The 18,899-nt window shown below is 32.8% G+C and overlaps 4 protein-coding genes across 5 annotated transcripts; 2 read left to right on the forward strand and 2 right to left on the reverse strand.

The window, feature by feature from the left end:
* Positions 1–1,692: 1,692 nt before the first annotated feature.
* Positions 1,693–2,812, forward strand: LOC106353142 (sm-like protein LSM36B). Its single transcript, XM_013792833.3, has 3 exons — positions 1,693–1,949; positions 2,171–2,284; positions 2,384–2,812. The coding sequence occupies exons 1-3, from the start codon at positions 1,835–1,837 to the stop codon at positions 2,428–2,430; spliced, it is 276 nt and encodes a 91-aa protein (XP_013648287.2). The 5' UTR covers positions 1,693–1,834; the 3' UTR covers positions 2,431–2,812.
* Positions 2,806–6,049, reverse strand: LOC106353138 (integrin-linked protein kinase 1). Of its 2 annotated transcripts, XM_022716344.2 has the most exons (11): positions 5,423–6,049; positions 4,756–4,830; positions 4,538–4,642; positions 4,384–4,469; positions 4,162–4,282; positions 3,933–4,075; positions 3,726–3,847; positions 3,561–3,646; positions 3,351–3,475; positions 3,139–3,270; positions 2,806–3,017 (listed from the first exon to the last, which is right to left on the reverse strand). In XM_022716344.2, exons 1-11 carry the CDS (start codon positions 5,852–5,854, stop codon positions 3,011–3,013), a joined length of 1,434 nt encoding a protein of 477 aa, XP_022572065.1. In that variant the 5' UTR covers positions 5,855–6,049; the 3' UTR covers positions 2,806–3,010. The 2 variants fall into 2 exon arrangements, with proteins under 2 accessions (XP_022572065.1, XP_013648285.1); XM_013792831.3 differs by lacking the exon at positions 2,806–3,017 and having other exon boundaries at positions 3,135–3,270.
* Positions 6,050–6,081: 32 nt separating this feature from the next.
* Positions 6,082–6,667, reverse strand: LOC106356804. Its single transcript, XM_013796531.3, has one exon. The coding sequence runs from the start codon at positions 6,650–6,652 to the stop codon at positions 6,305–6,307; it is 348 nt and encodes a 115-aa protein (XP_013651985.2). The 5' UTR covers positions 6,653–6,667; the 3' UTR covers positions 6,082–6,304.
* Positions 6,668–17,571: 10,904 nt separating this feature from the next.
* Positions 17,572–18,499, forward strand: LOC106356803 (protein AUXIN-REGULATED GENE INVOLVED IN ORGAN SIZE). Its single transcript, XM_048735656.1, has 3 exons — positions 17,572–17,750; positions 17,781–17,831; positions 17,959–18,499. The coding sequence occupies exon 3, from the start codon at positions 18,046–18,048 to the stop codon at positions 18,454–18,456; it is 411 nt and encodes a 136-aa protein (XP_048591613.1). The 5' UTR covers positions 17,572–17,750; positions 17,781–17,831; positions 17,959–18,045; the 3' UTR covers positions 18,457–18,499.
* The last annotated feature ends 400 nt before the right edge of the window (positions 18,500–18,899 follow it).

Raw genomic sequence — 18,899 nt, forward strand, 5'->3', positions numbered from 1 at the left:
AATTCAACTATATAAAATATGACAAGTGTTTATATAGTATCTCCTGAGTATCTAATAAGTTCTCTTCTGAGAACTCTTCTTCAGTCTCTTTCCTATTTTTCATTTTTTTTCTAATGTTGTAATACACTTCGAGAATCTCCCATTGAAAGTGTTCTTAAACCAAGAATCAATCTAAACTTTTTTCTTTCTTTTTTGGTTTTGTTTCTTAAGTCTCCAATGTTATGGAGACTACAAGCAAGACGTCTTAGTTGTTGCAAACAAAATCTCAGTAAAATTTGGAGCTCAGACTTTCTCATGGACTGCAGAAAAACTTGAGACGACTGGGTTTGCAGTGAGCGAACCATGGTTTTGGAGGGTCAGAAACAATAGTTTACCAGTTCTGCTACACATTCTTTAACGTTTTCTATTGGATTAAACTTGGAGAAAAATGAAACTTGAGATATAACTTATAGACCTAATAATCCTACCGAATTATGGAAATATGAATCATAATATGTTTAAAAGTTATCTAGATATGTTACCTAATAGGATTAGAAGTTAATAAGCTCTATATAAGAAAATGTCAAGATATGACATAGTTTACAAGAGTTTAGAGATTCGAAAACTTAAGTTTTGAGTTATTTTTGTAATTTAATAATAAAAGAGCTATTTTTATTTGATCTTTGAATTCTATATTTGGTATCAGATCTTACAAAAGAACAAATCTTTTCGAAGCTCAATGTTTGCAATCAATGGGAGACCTTTTAATTGTGACAGCATCAAAAGCAAAAAAAGGAAACTTTTTTTAGTTAAGTGTCCAATGTTAACCTCAACAAACTACACCATGTGAGCCATTAGAGAAGAACACCTTTAAACTTCAAATACAGAATTTTGGAAACTTCAAATATAATTTTTTTTGGAGATGCTCTAACACCAAGCATTAGAAACTTCAGCTTCCGGCCCAAAATATTATATGTATTTTTCGGGCCATTAATTTTAAAATTATCATACGTAGCATAATGGTGATAGTGTTGGAAAAGAATAGAGGTGACGAGTTCCAAATTGTCTACCTGCAAATCACTTAAGTTTTTGCTAACATATTTACTACCGGCCCATTGTTTTTTGGCTTCTGGCCGTTAGATTCACTGGACTGGCACTGGATGGGATCAATACTAGTTATTGTTAAATTACCAGCCAATAAACTCAAAATTAAAAAAAAAAAAAAAAAGATTGATTATGTGGAAACTAATGCCACTCTCAAGAAAAAAAAATATATAACACTGCAACAAGGAAGAAAAAAATTATATCTTCTAATTTAGAGAAATTGAGCTAACTAGTAATTCTGATCGAGGACAACCTTACTCATTGCAATGGTTCTTTTGCATGCTTGTTTATTTATTCAAACACGAACCTGCTATTTCAGTATTTTGATTGTTACTGTAAAGAAAAAGCTACAATGTTATTCATTTTCAGATGATCATAACAAACTGATATTGCATGATACAGAAAATGCTATAAGAAAAAAGTGAGTTTGACCATCTCTATACATGGGTTATGCAAAAATATGATGTTAGAGTTACTTCAAATCCTCTAACATAGGTAGATATATGAAAGAGGGAAGAAAGAAAATATGAGATAAAAATGAGGATTAAAGCTTTGAAATTAAAAACAATTTCACTCACAAATCTGTAATTTAGTTAGAATAAAAGGACCAATGTTCAATTATCATTAGGTATCGATTTCTTGCGAAAGTTTCAGTTTTTATTTCCTCTTTCAATAGATTCACTTTCCACAGGGTCGAAAGTTTTGGTTTTTAATCGTGTATCGTAGCTCAGAAGAAGAATAAGAAAGAAAGATGAGTGGAAGTGGAGATAAAGTTGTTGGAACTGCAAAGACACCTGCTGATTTCCTCAAATCCATCCGTGGGAGACCCGTTGTTGTCAAACTCAACTCTGGTGTTGATTATCGAGGTCATAATACTCTCTCTCTCTCTCTCTTTGTAGTTGATTACTATTTCAATTTGTTTAACTATCTCTGCTACGCACTTTTGGTTAGGCCTTGTAAAAGAAAGAGATCTTTGTCCTAGACTTGTTTCGTTCTTCTCGACTTGTTTCTCTTGTTGCACCGATCAGTTTTGTCTAGGTTCTGGTCAAGCTTAATATTGAGTTCTCTTTTACTTTTTATTACACAGGCATTCTTGCTTGTCTTGATGGGTATATGAACATAGCAATGGAGCAGACAGAGGAGTATGTCAACGGCCAGCTCAAGAACAAATACGGTGATGCCTTTATCCGTGGTAACAATGGTAACTAAAAATATCTCTTACATTCTTCTCTCAACCTTCTTCTTCTTCTTTATATGTCGTTGGGTTTTGTGAATGTTTACAAATTTTCTTTGTCTGCAGTTCTTTACATCAGTACAGTGAAGGGACCCTTGGCGGACGGAGCTTAGACACTGCTTGATGCATCATCATTGTTCCAAAGAGACTACTTGATGCATGTATCACAAATGTTTGGTTTTTTTCTTAAATGATTTTGTGAAAAGCATGGTACTAGCAGCCGTCATTTATTTGCCAAGTTGATGATGATGATCCAGGATTAAAAATTACCGAACAAATTACTCAATATCATTTCAAATTAAACTAGTAGCAAACTTTAAATTAGGCAAGATGAATCCCAGTATCATTACAAAATAAACTAATCTCCCGCACACTGTCGTTTCTCAAGTCATCTTTGTAAAACTTTTAATTACTCAGTGAGCAATTGTGTACTTGTTTTGGCAGAAATTTATGAATCTTATCTAGAAGTTTTGCTTCTAGTTTTGATATGAACAATTGATGTGTTGTTGTTACTCATAGAATACACTTACAAAATGACCCAAAGCTTATGATATGAAACATGAAAAAATATTAAAAACAAACCAGTGATATGTTCTGTTTTTACAAAGGGTGAAATCTCACTCTCATCTTGCTTTTCTCTTTCATCTCTGGGGTTTTTTTACTTTCAGTGCTGATTGATTCAATCGTTTCCCTTCATTTCCTGCAGAAAAAGAAAACATTATCACATAAGTATTTGTTTTGGCTTAATAAGGGTGATTGATTCAATCGTTTCCCTTAATAAGTATTCATTCAGATTAAAGAAGATGAAAAAAATGAATTACCAAGGAAACTTAAATGTGTCTTTCCACCAACCCTGCTTAGAACAGTTTAAAACTATTATGTCGAGTCGGCAGATAATCTCAATGAATGTTGGCCTCACACTTATGTCTGGATGCCAACATTCCTCAATCAACCTACAGATTATTGCAAAGATTCTTAAGTTGTTAATGTCTACAAACTTCATAAAATGCAGTAACAGATGATAATGCCTTACTCTTTCAATTCTGGTGGGTAACTCTTCGATTTCGTCTTGATTGTTGGTCTCCTTCCTTCCATACATATCAACTCCGCAATCTCTTCAGGCGGTTTAGGATGAAAAATAGATACTCCCTCTGTCATCTTCACATATAAAAGCCAAAAAAATGCAAGAGTTTGAGACTCAGATATTTAACTACCAACAAGGTGAAAGATTGTATGTTACTACCTCATACAAAATGACACCAAATGAATGCACATCAACCCTTTTATCAAAGATATTGTTTTTGTAAATTTCGGGTGCAACATAGTAATCTGCAGATCGAAAGGTAATGAGCACAGGAACTGCCAAGAACAATGCATTGTCGTCATAAAGAACATGATTTTTTCTTACTTGATTTGTCGATATGAGCTTCGTGCTTCACTACTTTGAAATTATCTTCTGAAATTTTGGACAACTTTACCAAACCAAATCCACAGATCTTCAGTTGTCCTCCTCTATCCAGCAAAATATTTCTGACACCTTACAAAGAAGTTTCAAAATATTATCCAAACTGTGTGTTTTGTCGATGTTATATAATTTCTCTCGGCTTTGTCTTACTTTGGCCTTAAATCGCAGTGGATGAACGGGTCTGGTTTACATTCATGAAGATAGTTCATGCCTCTGGCAATATCAAGAGCAAATCTCAGAGCCTTTGAAGGAGAAAGACGACCTTTCTTCTGAAGATAACCACTTAGATCACCCTGAAAATTATAACAATATTACTACAATTTCTGATTCGATTTGCAGGCAGGAAATGAAGTGGAAAAAGATAACTATGCTTACTTACTTTTGGATTATGCTCAACTACAATCATCATTGGTAGATTCTGAGTGACAGCTCCAACAAATTGAACTATATTTGGATGCCGAGCTTTAGCTAGCAAAGTTAATTCATGGTTGAACGCATTTCTGATTGTACCAGAAAGAGAAAACACAGAGTGTTAAATATTATCAAACAACTTCGACACATACTCAGAGAGGAATTCAAGAAGAAGAAGAAGAATGCATACACTCGTTCAGGATCTGAATAACTATCTTTATCGAATATTTTTACTGAGACTCGCGTCTCATTCCATTTAGCAACTTGATATGTTCCCTAAGTAAACAAAAAAAAACATCAGAATAAGAGCCTAAGATCTTGTGAGATTAAGAGGAAGGAACAACCTTTGAGATGCCATCAACTTTTCGGACTTGAAGCTCGAGTGGATTAAGCTCATACTCTGGGACTTCTTTTGGATTTCCCACTGTCATTGGAGTCTTTCTTGTTTTCTAAAGTTTCAAAACCAACAAATGTTGAAAATGAAGTAACACACACCAGAGACTGAGAGACCAAATCATCTTAAGAACATAAAAAAGACAAATCTTTTTTTAGAAAACCATACCGGGGCTTTAGCTCCTCGAGCTTTCAACAGATTATACACTTCAGTATTCCCATAATATTTGGCATCAACAGCCGCCTGTTACAATATTCAAAAAGTCAAGACTCTACCAATAATATTTCAGTATATTTTATAACTCTTTGTTAAAATTCATTTTGGATTCGATCTCAATTTGGTTTCTAACTACATCATCTTATAATCTCTAATTCTATTAGGTATGATAATCAACTAGTTATGTGATATTTGGAATACTTATTTAAGTTTTGAATATATTTTTTTTTGTAACACAGTTTTGAATACTTATTAAAAACACTAATTCAGATCTTCTAATCATTTTTTTTTGAGTTTTCAAGTTTTTCGATTACCATTTACGAATTCAGGTAATAATACTTTTTGATTCATGGACATTTTACACTACACAATAAAACTCGTTCCTTATTTTACAGTTTGTTTGGCTACGGATTCATGTTTCTTTTAGCTAGAGTTCGGATTTTGGCCTAAGCCTACTTAAAAAATGATCAATTCGGTTAAACCAAAGCCAAACCAGAGAAACAATCCGAACTCAAACCAAAGCCGAATATCACGATCAATTCGGTTATACGAACCGGAAATCAAATTGAACTCAATTTTGCTAAACCAGATTGGGAAGAAGAAGGAAGAAAAAACAGACCGTACTACCCCAACGGTCACGAGCATCGATGTTAGCTCTCCGGCTAAGAAGAACCTTAACGACGTCGTAATGACCTTCACACGAAGCGATATGAAGCGCCGTACGTCCATCTAGATCAATACTATTCACATCGATTCCTTCGTCAAGCAGCTCCTCAACGCCGTCAACGTCGCCTTTACTCGCCATGAAGAGAAGCTGCATCGTGGAATCGAGATTCTCCGGGACAGACATCTTCGGCTCGCACCCCAGCGATTCGGGGCTCCGTCTGATCGGATCTAGCGAAGACTGACGGCCGAAGCTGAACCTCATGTTGTTACGGCGCGGATCGAGAGATGATTGGCGTGTGAATTGCCGGCTTAGCGTTCTTCGCATTGATCCTGTGGAGAATTGTCTCGAGATTCCACGCTTCAATTGCGCCGCTACGTTCTCCATGGTTTTTGGTATTGGATCTTCTTGTTCTTCTCTCTGATCAGAGATCAATCAAATCCACATTGCATGTTTTAGGAGATTTCGTCAACTGTGTTGAAGAAGACGATGACGAAAGACGAAACGATCGTGAAAGTTTTTTTTTTTGTTTTTCTAATTTTTCTTAAATCTTTTTTTTTTAATCGATTTTAGTTCATGGATTAAAAGGTTTTCTTCGTTGGCACTAATTGTCATTAGGATCAGTAAAACACGGATAATCACTTAATAATTCCCTTATTTTTAAAAATAATAAAGAAGCTAATTTATTTAAATACGGAAAATACAAGCTCTAGATGATGATGGTGCGATTCGAACCTCTTACCAGCACCAATACAATTTCTCCATGAGCAAACTACATTTCTAGAAAGTAGACAACTCAGCTGATGATGATGATGATGATGATGATGATCGGATTCTTCAGAAGACGACGCGAAACTGTGGAGCGTCTTTTCCGTCGGCGGGAAGAATCTCCCAGCGACAAGGTTCGAGATCGTCGGAAACGGGGCAGTATCCAGCTAGAGTGACTCTGTCTCCGGTGGCTGCCACGGAGCCGAACTCGAAAACCGTCGCGCGATCGGGACGTGGGACTTCTATGGCTCCGTTCATCCCCGGAGCCGAAGTTTCCGATTTCTCCGTCTTCGACTTCTCCGCCGGCTGCGAAGGCTTAGGGCTTCCGGTGAACCACGACAGTATCCCCATGGCTACTCGAATCGGTGGAGAGATCGAGATTGAGGAATTGAGTGAAGGGTTTATCCTTTTCCCCATTTGATTGGCTGAAAACTTGGGCCTAGTTTATTAGATTGGGCCTTATAAAGTGGGCTAGGCTTCACTTGAGTTTCAAATAGCCCATGTGTGTAAACAGAAGGTTTTACATTTAATCCCTATGATTTTAGACAACACTCGAAGTTTACATTATTGTATTCTTAAAAAAAAAAAAAAAAAAAATGAGCATCATATTTTTATACATGGTAATCTCTTCCTACGTACTGGTATGATTCTAAAGAAACATGTCATAGGAATTTATCGGTAGATTTCTTCATTCTCGAGCAACCTTAACAACTTGTTCCCAAATGTTTTGTCCGTGGTAAAGTCCCACAAGAGGAGAAAGAGCGTTCTCAAGTCCATAGCAACAGCCAACAAACCCGTGCATCCTTATCCTCTTGAACAATATTGTGTTTGTTTTTAGTTCTTAAGAATATAGACATGACACTAACCAAGTAATCCAGTCTAGTAGGAAAGAGGAGCATAGACATACTAACGTCAAGTCTGGATGTAATGGGTATTTTAATTGTCGCATACTCGTCCCATTTAACCACTGCTCAAACAAAAATACTTTTGGTAAAAGCTGAATCATCAAGAATATCACCTTAGACACACTCCAAAACCAAGAAGAGGCTGCAAAAAACATCAACAACAAGTGATAGTTAAAACTATGTGTGCAGTGTGTGCAGTGTGTATCTATATGTACTCTATGGATTGGTGTTACCTTGTCAGAGACGTAAGAATTCAAAAGTGCCATAGACAAATTAAGGATTTGGTTCTCTCATGAGAATCCCATGTAAGGGTCACAAGACAAGTATATATTCTTCACCAGAATAGCTGATGATCCGCGCTTAACCTTAAGTTCCACGGTATTGGAAACCACCAGTAAACTCTTCAAGGGAATCTCGATAAAATAAAGGGAGTATAACTGTGTGTATTATTCACCATAATTACAAGTTATTTATATAAGAACAAGATAGTTAATCTAATAACCGGGACTTCTAGCTCTAGTGGTAAATGGTTTATAGCTGTGAGTACTGACACCTAGGTTCGAATCCCGACCACTGGAAAATTAACATTTCGGCATCGTCTGGGACAGAGGACCGACACGTGACTAGTCTGGATCACTTATGTGGAAATATGATACTTCTGTATAATTAAAAAAAAAGAGATAATTAATCTATTGTTAGATAGGATTGTAAATGATGTGACTGAGAAAGATATGATTGATATCCCATTATTCCTGAGATTTTGTTAATAACCCCCCCCAAGGTGAGATGGGTATGTGGATTTCATGAGAAGTGAGCACATATGGCTTAGACTCTTAGGCACATGTTAAGAATGGACAGAATTGGTCGACGAATTCTTTAGAATATTGACTTTGATCTTGAAAGAGATGAAATTTCAGATCGCCTTCAGTTTGAATTCAGCTAAACTTGCCATATTGTGACACATGTTGTGGTCAACATGAGAGAAGTTGGTCAATATCCCTCCAATCGAAACACCTCGCTTTGATTCTTGAATCATCTTTTTAGATCCTTGTAAGCATTGTTTTGTTGGAGTTAGATAATAATTAAAAAAAAAAACTGAACTTGAACCACACAAAATCAGTATCAACTATTTATTAGGATAAATGCAATGAACCCAGTGACAACTTCATGTTTTTGTCCTAATCATTCGTTTAAGTTTTTTTTCTCAACTTCTGATTCTTATCTAATTAATGCTTGACAATATAAAAAGTATACCGTATTCTTGTCTTTATCGTGAAAAAATAACACACTCTTTTCCCTATGATACTCTGAACCTAATCATATTTATTTTGAATAGCAAATTAGGACAATCCTTCAACAAGTTTCTGTTAAATTGTTTCATGAAATCATCACTCATGAAAACGACCAATATCTCTATTAGACCAACCATTATGTTCAGGAGCTATTAAACTACATATGCCTGTCGTGGAGAGACGTACGATCTTTAGTTTACAAATAACTTGGGTTTATTTTGCACCAAATGAAAACACAATTCGTAGTAAATAAAGAAAAATAAACAAAAGAGGGGATTAGAGAGTCGTACGAGGAAAGTGATTAGGCAAGTTGGTTTGGTCGAGAGTGAGGCTCGAGAGAAAATGCATTGAATCAAAGAGAATTAGCCACGTGACATCTCACCGTCTTTCTCCTTAAAAACCAACCAAATTATATTACAATTTTCTCCATATTACTACTTTTATCTTATTTATGGAAGAGTATTGGTTAGTTCAAAGGATGTGATGAAACTGAGCATATGGACATTGTTATTGATATTATAATATTGCATTAAGTGTGTAAGAATTAGACCAAAACATATGTCTATGCATATGTACTGTCGAAGACTACATGCATATACACTACAAAGACATAAATGGTTACATATATAATACCTCTTGTGTTTTAAATTTAACTAGATTTTGACCCGCTCTTCAAAGGGCGGGTATATATTTTATTTTAACTTTTTTTTTAAATTTAATTTTTATATTTCTGTATTTTTTGTAATTATATATGTGTATAAATTTTAATCATAATTTATTTTATCAAATAATCGTAATTAAAAAGTTGATCCAACATACATTCGGTTCTTTGTAATTATATTGTATGTTCTGGATTTTGACCCGTATATATAACGTTGGTTTGTATTTTTTTTTGTTTTCTATGTTTCTATATATATGTTTCTAGAAATTTAATTTATATCTAACTATGTATTCATTTTATTTAAGAAGCTTCTTATTATTCTCTTTATACAATTATATCTAATTTATTTAAGGGAAATTATCAATAAATGTTACATATTTATAGAAACATAAAAAAAAAATTACAAACCACCATTAGATCCGCGGGTCAAAATCTAGAACATATAATATGATTACAAAGAAACGGGTACACAAACATATAATTACAAAGAACCGAACATATGTTGGATCAACTTTTAAATTTCTATTATTTTATAAAATATATTTTGATTAAAATTTATACACAAATATGATTACAAAAAATACACAAATATAAAATTAATTGTTTTTTTAAATATCATTTTTGCCAACAAATTTTTGATTAATGGCCCATATGGTGAAAGAAAAAAGAGAATGCATATGGTGCAAGACAAATAAAAGTAAACCAAAAAATAATATTCAAAAAATAGAAATTATAGTGGAGTACATTGTACACGTCAATTATTGCAGTTATATTCAGAAGAATTAAGACAGTTTTATTATAATCGTAAAAGCACTTTCACAGAAAAAGTGATAACTGTCTTTGGTAGATAAAATTATAAGGTGTTAGTGCTTTGATATAATTAATTGCAGTTATATAAAAATCAGTTTTTTTAATTGGATCCTACTTTTATCAATTGGTCACACTGCTATTTTAATAGAATAGATTATTTTTTATAGATCATACTTATGATAAATTGATTATAATTAGCTTATCTTTAGGCTAACGTAAATATTTTATTTGTTGCAAGGAAACAAATAAATTGAGAAGTAAGAAATAAAGGGGAATATTAAAACATGACGGACTTATTAAGAAGAACAGAGGGAATATGTGATATACTTTTATTTATGTCACGAACTTTTTGTCATCGATCTAAAGGTGCGGTGTTCAAGGCAATAATCATGCATGGGTTGCCATATATACACATCTATATCTCACTTTCCACCCTATAATAATCGTTTTGTCTTTCAAAAACGAGTTATATAACTAAAACATACATATATAGAGATGTTTAATCGTAATATATTAAATCGACGAACCAATAAAATGATTATTTTTAAGACAATTGAGCAAAGACAGGGTTGGTGATTTTATTTAATTAATAACCGAGGTTAAAACCGTACCATGGTGATTCATAGGCTTCGAATGTTACCAACCGCTTCGTTCTGCACCACAGTTAACAGTAACAAAAATTTCTACATATACCATATATCTATACGTTTTTATAACTGTTAAAACCGTACCGCAGTTAAACCGCTTGTAACCGCATCTCTCAATCCGCAATTACCATTCGGAGCCATACTAGTAGATCTTGGTTATTTGTTTGCGTTTAGTGTACGTTTTTTTTTTTAAACCCTAGTTTAAGCATTTTAGAATTTGTTAATTGTAAAGGAAAATGCCAAAACACAAATGATTAAAAAAATAACGTGGGCATCGATTAAACACATATCTTATTATATAAAGTTTGGTTCTTCAAAGTTGCTAATTAACACGATCTTGACACATGGCAATTATATATTTAAGATTTTGACATGTGTTAATATTGTTTTTTTTCTTATTATATAAAGTTTGGTTCTTCAAAGTTGCTAATTAACACGATCTTGACACATGGCAATTATATATTTAAGATTGTGACATGTGTTTATATTGTTTTTTTTTCCTAAAATCATATAAAAAAAAGATAACTGTAAAAAAAAATGATAGTAATTATCCTTTTTAAAAATCTTAAACCAAAAAATTGTAGAAGAGTGTTTAATGTTAATTTTCTTTTATTGGTTCTTAAAGTTTCCAATTAATATGATCGCGACACATGTCAATTATATAATTAAGATTGTGACATGTGTTAATACTAATTTTCTTTTTCTATCATAAAAAAAAACTATAATTATTCACATATTAACACGATTTTTTGAAAAAAAATAATAGTAATTTTCGTTTTTACAAATCCTATACCAAAAACGATTTGTACAAATAATTTATTTAATACTAATTTTCCTTTACTAAAATCATAAACCAAAAACAATTTGTACAAATAATTTTCCTTTTCTAAAATAATAAAGAAAAGATAACTGTAAAAAAATGATAGTAATTATCCTTTTTAAAATTCTAAAGCCAAAAATTTGTAAAATAGTGTTAAATGTTAATTTTCTTTTATTAAAATCTGATTTTTTGAAAAAAAGTAATAGAAATTTTCGTTTTTACAAATCCTATACCAAAAACGATTTGTACAAATAATTTATTTAATACTAATTTTCCTTTTTTAAAATCATAAAGAAAATATAACTGAAAAAATATTAATAGTAATTATCCTTTTTAAAACTTTTAAACCAAAAAATTGTAAAAGAGTGTTTAATGTTAATTTTCCTTTATTCAAATTCTAATTAAAAAGATCATAAACCAAAAGGAACTACAATTATTCACATCTATATATAGGACTAAGCTATCTCATATTTTGACACTTCTCATATTTGATCAGCAAGCATAAAGAAAAATATTAGGTGGGTTTTTTGGTCATCGCATGTTCTTTTCTTCTTATAAACTGATGTTAATTTTTTTTTTCATTATTGTCATGCTGAGCACGTAAGTTATTTCCACAATAATGCTTAGGAGTTTGTACATACAATATATAATTAGTTATGATGTTGTACATAAGTTAATGTCAACGCCAATTTACTACTTTAATACGTTTAATTATGCTTATGTGTGTTCGTTCTATTTATTATTTTCTAACTGAAATTGTAATTCAATTTGCTACCAGGAATTATCAAGAGACAATGGCTTCAGAAAGTTATCTAACACTAGATCAGTTAAATCAGAAATGTCCTTACCGTCGTACTGAGTACGTCTTACTAGAAAGTGGGAAGCAAGAAATTTAAATAAGAATAACGAGCTTATAAGAATAAATTTTCTCCTACTTGATAAGATGGTAAATATTTTATTTTAAAAAAATCTTATATAGTTTTATTGTTAAAAATAATTTGTTTATTATATAGGAAAATACAATTCAAGGTTGTGTGCATCCTTCTCTTATTGAAAAGTTCGGAGATGGATTACATGAAGGGGCCATTATTTAAATCTGCAAATTTAATTTGCAAGATTACAATAAAAACTACAAAATCTCATATCATAAATTTCAGATAAGATTGACCGAGAGAACAACAATTGCATGTGTGGAGCAACAATTACCTCAAACACCGCCTGAAAAATTTCGATTTCGAAACTATGAAGAGTTTGCTCAACTGAAAGATTCAACATACGATTTATATGGTAATATTTAGTATTTTCTTTGGTCAGTTATTTCTTTATCTTTCCCCTTTTGACTTCGCTTTATATATTCAGGATAGTTAAATCTCTTGCAGTATTGAATGCAAAGATTGATAGGTTTAAATAATTATTACATCGGCTGAAGTTGGATCCTTTGGTATAGAGTCTGATTGACATTGGTTGATGCATTTGTATGTTTAGTAGGTCATTGATTGATTGATTACTAGGAACACGTAATCTGTTTTTTTTTTGTAGCAATTTGGTTGTCAAACATCATATGTTTCAGTCGAATTATTCGGTATTTGTAATGAATTTTGCTTGAAATAACATTATTATATAACACGATTTTTGTTACAGATGTAATCGGATGTATAAAAATTACAGATGTTATTCGAAAAAGGTATTATTTAAAAGGTTCAGTTCAGGTTCGGATAACCCATTTAAATAATTTTTGAAATTTTAAAATTCATTATATACTTTAAATCCTCAAAATCTATAAATACAATAATATGTTACATATAAATTTGAATAACATATGTCAAAACACCTAAAATTAACATATAAATTGGTTTGGTTTGAATATTTTGATAGAGAATCAATAGAAATTTCAAATATATTTTGGTGTTTTCACTATATTTTAGCTATCTTAGACATTTAGTTTTAACTATTTGTTTATATTTTCAAGTATTTTACACACGGTAAAAGTATCTTATATATTTTGGATGTTATTAATATACATTAAATCTAAAAATAATTAATATATTTAGGTATATAAATCTATATAATATATATTCGGATACCCGAAATACTTCGTTTCATTTCTCTAGATACCAAAATTTTGAACCCGTTCGAATATTTAATCAATTTCGATTCAGGTTCGGTATTATTTTTTTGGATCGGGTATGGTTCAGTTTTTCGGATTTTGTTTTTTTTTTGCCCAGCCCTATTTTAATCTATGTTTCATAGTAACATACGAAGACGTTTTCATTAAATTAATATAATAAAAACATGTTATAAAAAACTTTTAAAATCATTCCGAATTACTATTAATATAGCCTTGCATCATTCCAAAATACGATTTGAGTTAAACTTGAACATGATTATTCCAAAACAGACGATATAGTCTGATCATTAAAAGGTGAACTATTTATAAAAAACAAAAACAAATTATTAACTATTTTAAACAGGAAAGACAAACATCATAAATTATGTAGAAAACAAATTTAAATTCAAAAATGTGTCCATAACATATACATATATTCTAAAATTGATGTACAAAAAATTGTCATTCTTTATATGTTTTCATAAAATTAAAAATCAAACAAAACCCGTGCAACGCACGGGTCCATACCTAGTTGAAAATAATAGTTCGTCGTTTTCTAATATCGATGAGAATTAGTAGTTTGTTTATGTTGGAGAGATCCGTCTTCTCTCATTTTTTTTGGTCAACGAGGAGATCCATCTTCACATCCCTAAATATACGATTTTCATATCTATTGAATAGGCCTAGAAACTATGGCAGATCTTTCGGTATAACTTCGATTTTAGTTAATTTCGGGTATTCGGTCATGCAAAATACTTTTCTACTATGTCAGAATTTTATATCTGAAGTTTAGTACGTAGCATTGTTGATTTGACCTAATTAAAGTAGTGTTGCCTAATTTATTTGAATTAATGTGGATAATTAGTGTTGTTTATTGTTATCTATCAATTCCCCAAACCACTACTCGCTGAGTTATATATATTCAGTGTCCAGAAACAAAACAAAAAATATTACATGAAGTTGTTTCTGAAAGCTCTCCCATGTTTCTCAATTCATTGAACCATGTATATGTAAACAATATATACATTAAGAAAATGATTCTGATTTCTGCACTTATATACTGACTTTCTTAATGAACATGTTAGTCACTATCAAATTCTAGAAAGAAAATTGCGTAGAGGAAGAATAATAAGAAGGCAAAGGAAAGCTCATAATAAATAAATAATATTTTACAGACGATTATTTAAACTAAGATTGATTTAATTAGCTAAATTGAAAAACAATCAATGAGACTTGCAAGCCAAATTAACAAGAATTAAATTGAGCCAACCCCAAACCGGTCTTGACTATTGATAACTTAACTTCATAAAAAATGAGACTTCAATTTTTGGCCCAACATTTCCCACTAGAGCAAATACATTGACCATATGATGTGCCTTGAGAAGAGCAACACTATGGGTCCTGATCGATTCATCAACATAGACAAAATTATTGGTAGGTATGATCATCAAAGTAATCTCCTCAAAACGCATTATTTTAATATTATAAATATATATATATATATGTGTGTGTATTTATACATTAACATTTTTAGTTAAGACTTATAAAAATAAATGTTCCAAAGCAACTAAAAATTGTGTTAAAAAATACAGTGATTTATAAGGTCACTTATGAGAATTTTATTACAAGCTGGGTCACTTTATGCTCCCAAGGTAGTTTATTGGAATGAAACTACCAAAGTAACCTTAATTAATTTATTCCTTTATTTTTCTATGTGACTAAATTTAAATGGTTTATAATTACTTTAGTTGTTGCAATTTCAGCAGTAAAAGAAAATTATTTCTTTGAATCACGAAGGTGGAGTGAACGGCGCACTCGAGCTTTCGTATCTGTGGATGAAGAAGAGAAATAATGAAGATATTTAACATTTGTCAAGTTCTTGAGAGGTAGCCATGGTGGTGGATGAAGGATTGAAGCGTCGGCAGAGAATAGGATAGTAGTGGCGGTGCGACTACTACGGTTGAAGCGATGAAGATGGAAACAATAGAAAATGAGATCTCAGATCTCGTTCTCGTTCTTCTCCGTTTGATATTTTTTGTAGTCAAATTACAGAAGAAAGAGAATTTACTTTTCTCTCTCTCTCTAATCTGTGTTATTTGCTTATCTTCTCAGATTATTGTGTTCTCTCTTCTTTTCTTCACCCATGCTCGTTTGAGGTTAGCTTATCTTCTTCTTCTATGGATCTACATACATCATGTAGTATTGAATCTCTTTGTGTAGACTAGATGTTTCACAGGTTGGTTTCAGTGAGATCCCAGATTTAGTTCCGACTAGAAATTAGATTCCATCACAGTCTAGGGCCTGCTCTCGGTGTCGAGTTTGCTACGAAGGCACTCAACCTCAAAAGCAAAGTTGTCAAAGCTCAGATTTGGGATACTGCAAGATTATCATAATGGAAAACCAAAAATAGTATCCATGTGTACACTTCTTTCATGTACACTTCTTTCATGTACATCGGTTTGATAAGACTACATGTACACCTATTGATTTTAATTTTTTCTAATGCAAGATTAGAAAGATAGTTAAATTATGTAAGATACATATGAGCCATCTAATTAGTTACCAAATATAGCACACACATGTGCATGTTTTGACATAATGGACAACAAAAAATAGTATCCATGTGTACACTAATAAGTTATGTACATTGTTTGATGAGACGACATGTACACCGTTACGGTTATCCACATGTACAATATAAAAAACTGTCCACATGCATATCTTTTGTCTCAGAGTTTGTACTTGTTTGCCAGAGTTTCAGAGCCTCAGTCTCTTAAGATGTGAACTTTTCAGCAATCCCTAAAGACAAGTGAAACAAACACTTGAAATGGTTCAAACAAACAACTCAAATTCGATATTTGATACCCTAGAAAGTTGCCTTTTAACCTTTCATTTCTCATTTCTTACCAACTTTTCATTTTGATCAGTTGTATATAAGTTTCTCATATGCTCATCGAGCTCTTATCTTACATTTGATTCCATCGTAGATTGTATCAAAATCAATCTGAAAAAGTAAGACTCAAGATGGAAAAGATAAATTAAAAGCTCAAGAGAAAGACACAACTTCTTGAGTAACTCTAAGCACACGTTCTCCACTTGAATTGCTTGCTCATCCATTACAAACCCACCAAAAGCCCTAAATCAGTTCTGTCCGAATCAACCGAGGGTCAGAACAAGACGCATGGTCGCCGGAGATCTGAAGCGCATGGTCGCCTGAGATCTGAAGATCTGGAGAGCAGCCACAGACGAAAGCACCAACAGAGTCAATTCCCATCAACGCATAGTCCAACCTGACTGCAAATCTGAAAAGCTCTGCAACTCCACGAATCTCAGATTTTTTTGGCTCTGACGGAGAAAGAGCACCACCAGTATTTTCCATTTCCAGTGGACCTTCACGGAGCTCTGTTTCTGGGTTTCTTAAGTTATTATTATCGGAGGAGAACAGTTGAGGGAGAAGCTCAAAGTTCTTGTAATTCGCACCAAGGCCATTGTCCATGACTTTATATCTTCTTCTTCATGAATATATTGTTGGAACGATTTGGTGTTTTTTTTACTTAATTGAGAACCTAAAAAATGGACGTCGGCAACAAAATCAATAAATCATTAGGATTTAAGTCATCCAAATTCATTTTAGTTGTTAGAAGGAATGAGGGCAATACTGGAATTTTATCTTTCTCTGTATGTACAAAAAGTCAATGAAAGTGTCCCAAGAGCAAAATGTGTCTTATAGTGAAATTTAAAGATAGAAAGTGACCTGCAATGTAATTGTTTCTAAAAACTATATGGGAGTTACGTTAAAAACTATATTAGAGGTAACATGACCATTTTAAAATTTCAGATATGACTGATCTTAAAGAAATGTTTTTGATTACACTAGTTTTTATTTGCAGATAATAAAAATAAAACTCAAATTTTCCATATAAATTCCATGTCAGCTTATGAAGAAAGATTCTAGCTTACGTCATGTCCATGCTAAAAAGTTAGTCCAGGGGAGATGAACCATGTGATTGTGGAGGAAGACTAGGCCACACGGTGTTTCTTTTGTTTACTAAAAGTTCTCAAAACAAAATCAAAATTCAAATCTTCCAAAATCAGCAACTTGCCTCTCTCATTTGTCAGCTCCTTTATAAAAAAAAGTTTCCTCTTTTATTCTTTTCAACATTTCAGAAAATCCCTAAATTCACTGAACCCCTCCCCATACTTTCTGATCCTGTCCAAGTCCTCTCTTATTAATAACCCCAAAAGATTGTTCCTTTCAAGTCTCATTTTTCATACACAAGTCATCTTCTTCTTGTTTTGGAACACATAAGTCATCTTCTTCTTGCGTACAGGATCTGGCTTTAAGGGCTTAAAGGTAATTCGTTTTCTCCAAAAAAACGAAGAAAGATTGTTTGAGAGGTTACTTAATTTGATTGTGTTGTATCTATGATTCCTCTCCACAACCAGTTTACTAATCAAACATCCACAATTCATTGTTGCAGCTTAGATTAGCCATCACTGAGTCAACTCGTTCAGAAACTCGGACGTCTCCGCATTCTCATTGCTTCGATCAAGCTGCATTGGTCAAAATGATTCGCAAAACCCCAAATTTACAAAACGACATCATAAACATCCAAGAGCGTTACTCAAACAACCTTGTCATGGACGTCGGAGGAGGAAGAAACAGCCGGAAAAACGTAAACTTTCGCCGTCCACCACCGGCAATGACGTCAGAGAACAGCAAGCATGAGTTGCGACGGACCTTCTCGTCGCAGAAAAGGTTGATGATCCCGGCGAACTACTTCAGTTTGGAGTCTCTGGTTATACTGGTCGGTCTAACGGCGTCACTGTTGATACTTCCGTTAGTTCTGCCGCCGTTACCTCCGCCTCCGTTTATGCTGCTATTGGTTCCGATTGGGATTATGGTTTTACTCATTGTTCTTGCCTTCATGCCCTCTTCTTCTTCTAGGGCCAAAGATGTAACTCGCACTTTTATGTAAATCTGTTATTATTGTATTTATAAAGTCTACGAACATTATTACACACACTAGTTCATGTTAGAACTAGAAGAAACCGTATTAACTGAAAATGGCGGTAAGGAAACATCACATCCTTGGAGCTCTCTCACAGCTTCCACAAGCCCCCGGTCCCATTCACATCCTCAAAAAGCTGATTCTGATCACTAGTGTCCAGGGAGAAACGATCTTTTAGATCCAAAGGAATGGATTCATGAACTTGCTATACTGTCTGAAATTAGAACAAGACGAGCTCCAAACCAACGCCTAGTCGAAGCTCCAGAGCATTGATAAAGCTCTTCCCAAAATTTCTCAACAAATTAAAATTAAAATTTCAAAGTAAATAAAATTAAAACTAATCACAACTTGACAAGTAAGCAAATAAGCTCTTTCCATTTGTTTTGCATCTCTCAAAGAAGATACTTTTT

This window comes from Brassica napus, chromosome A7, assembly GCF_020379485.1.
Source record: "Brassica napus cultivar Da-Ae chromosome A7, Da-Ae, whole genome shotgun sequence".
NCBI classification, from domain to species: Eukaryota; Viridiplantae; Streptophyta; class Magnoliopsida; order Brassicales; family Brassicaceae; genus Brassica; species Brassica napus.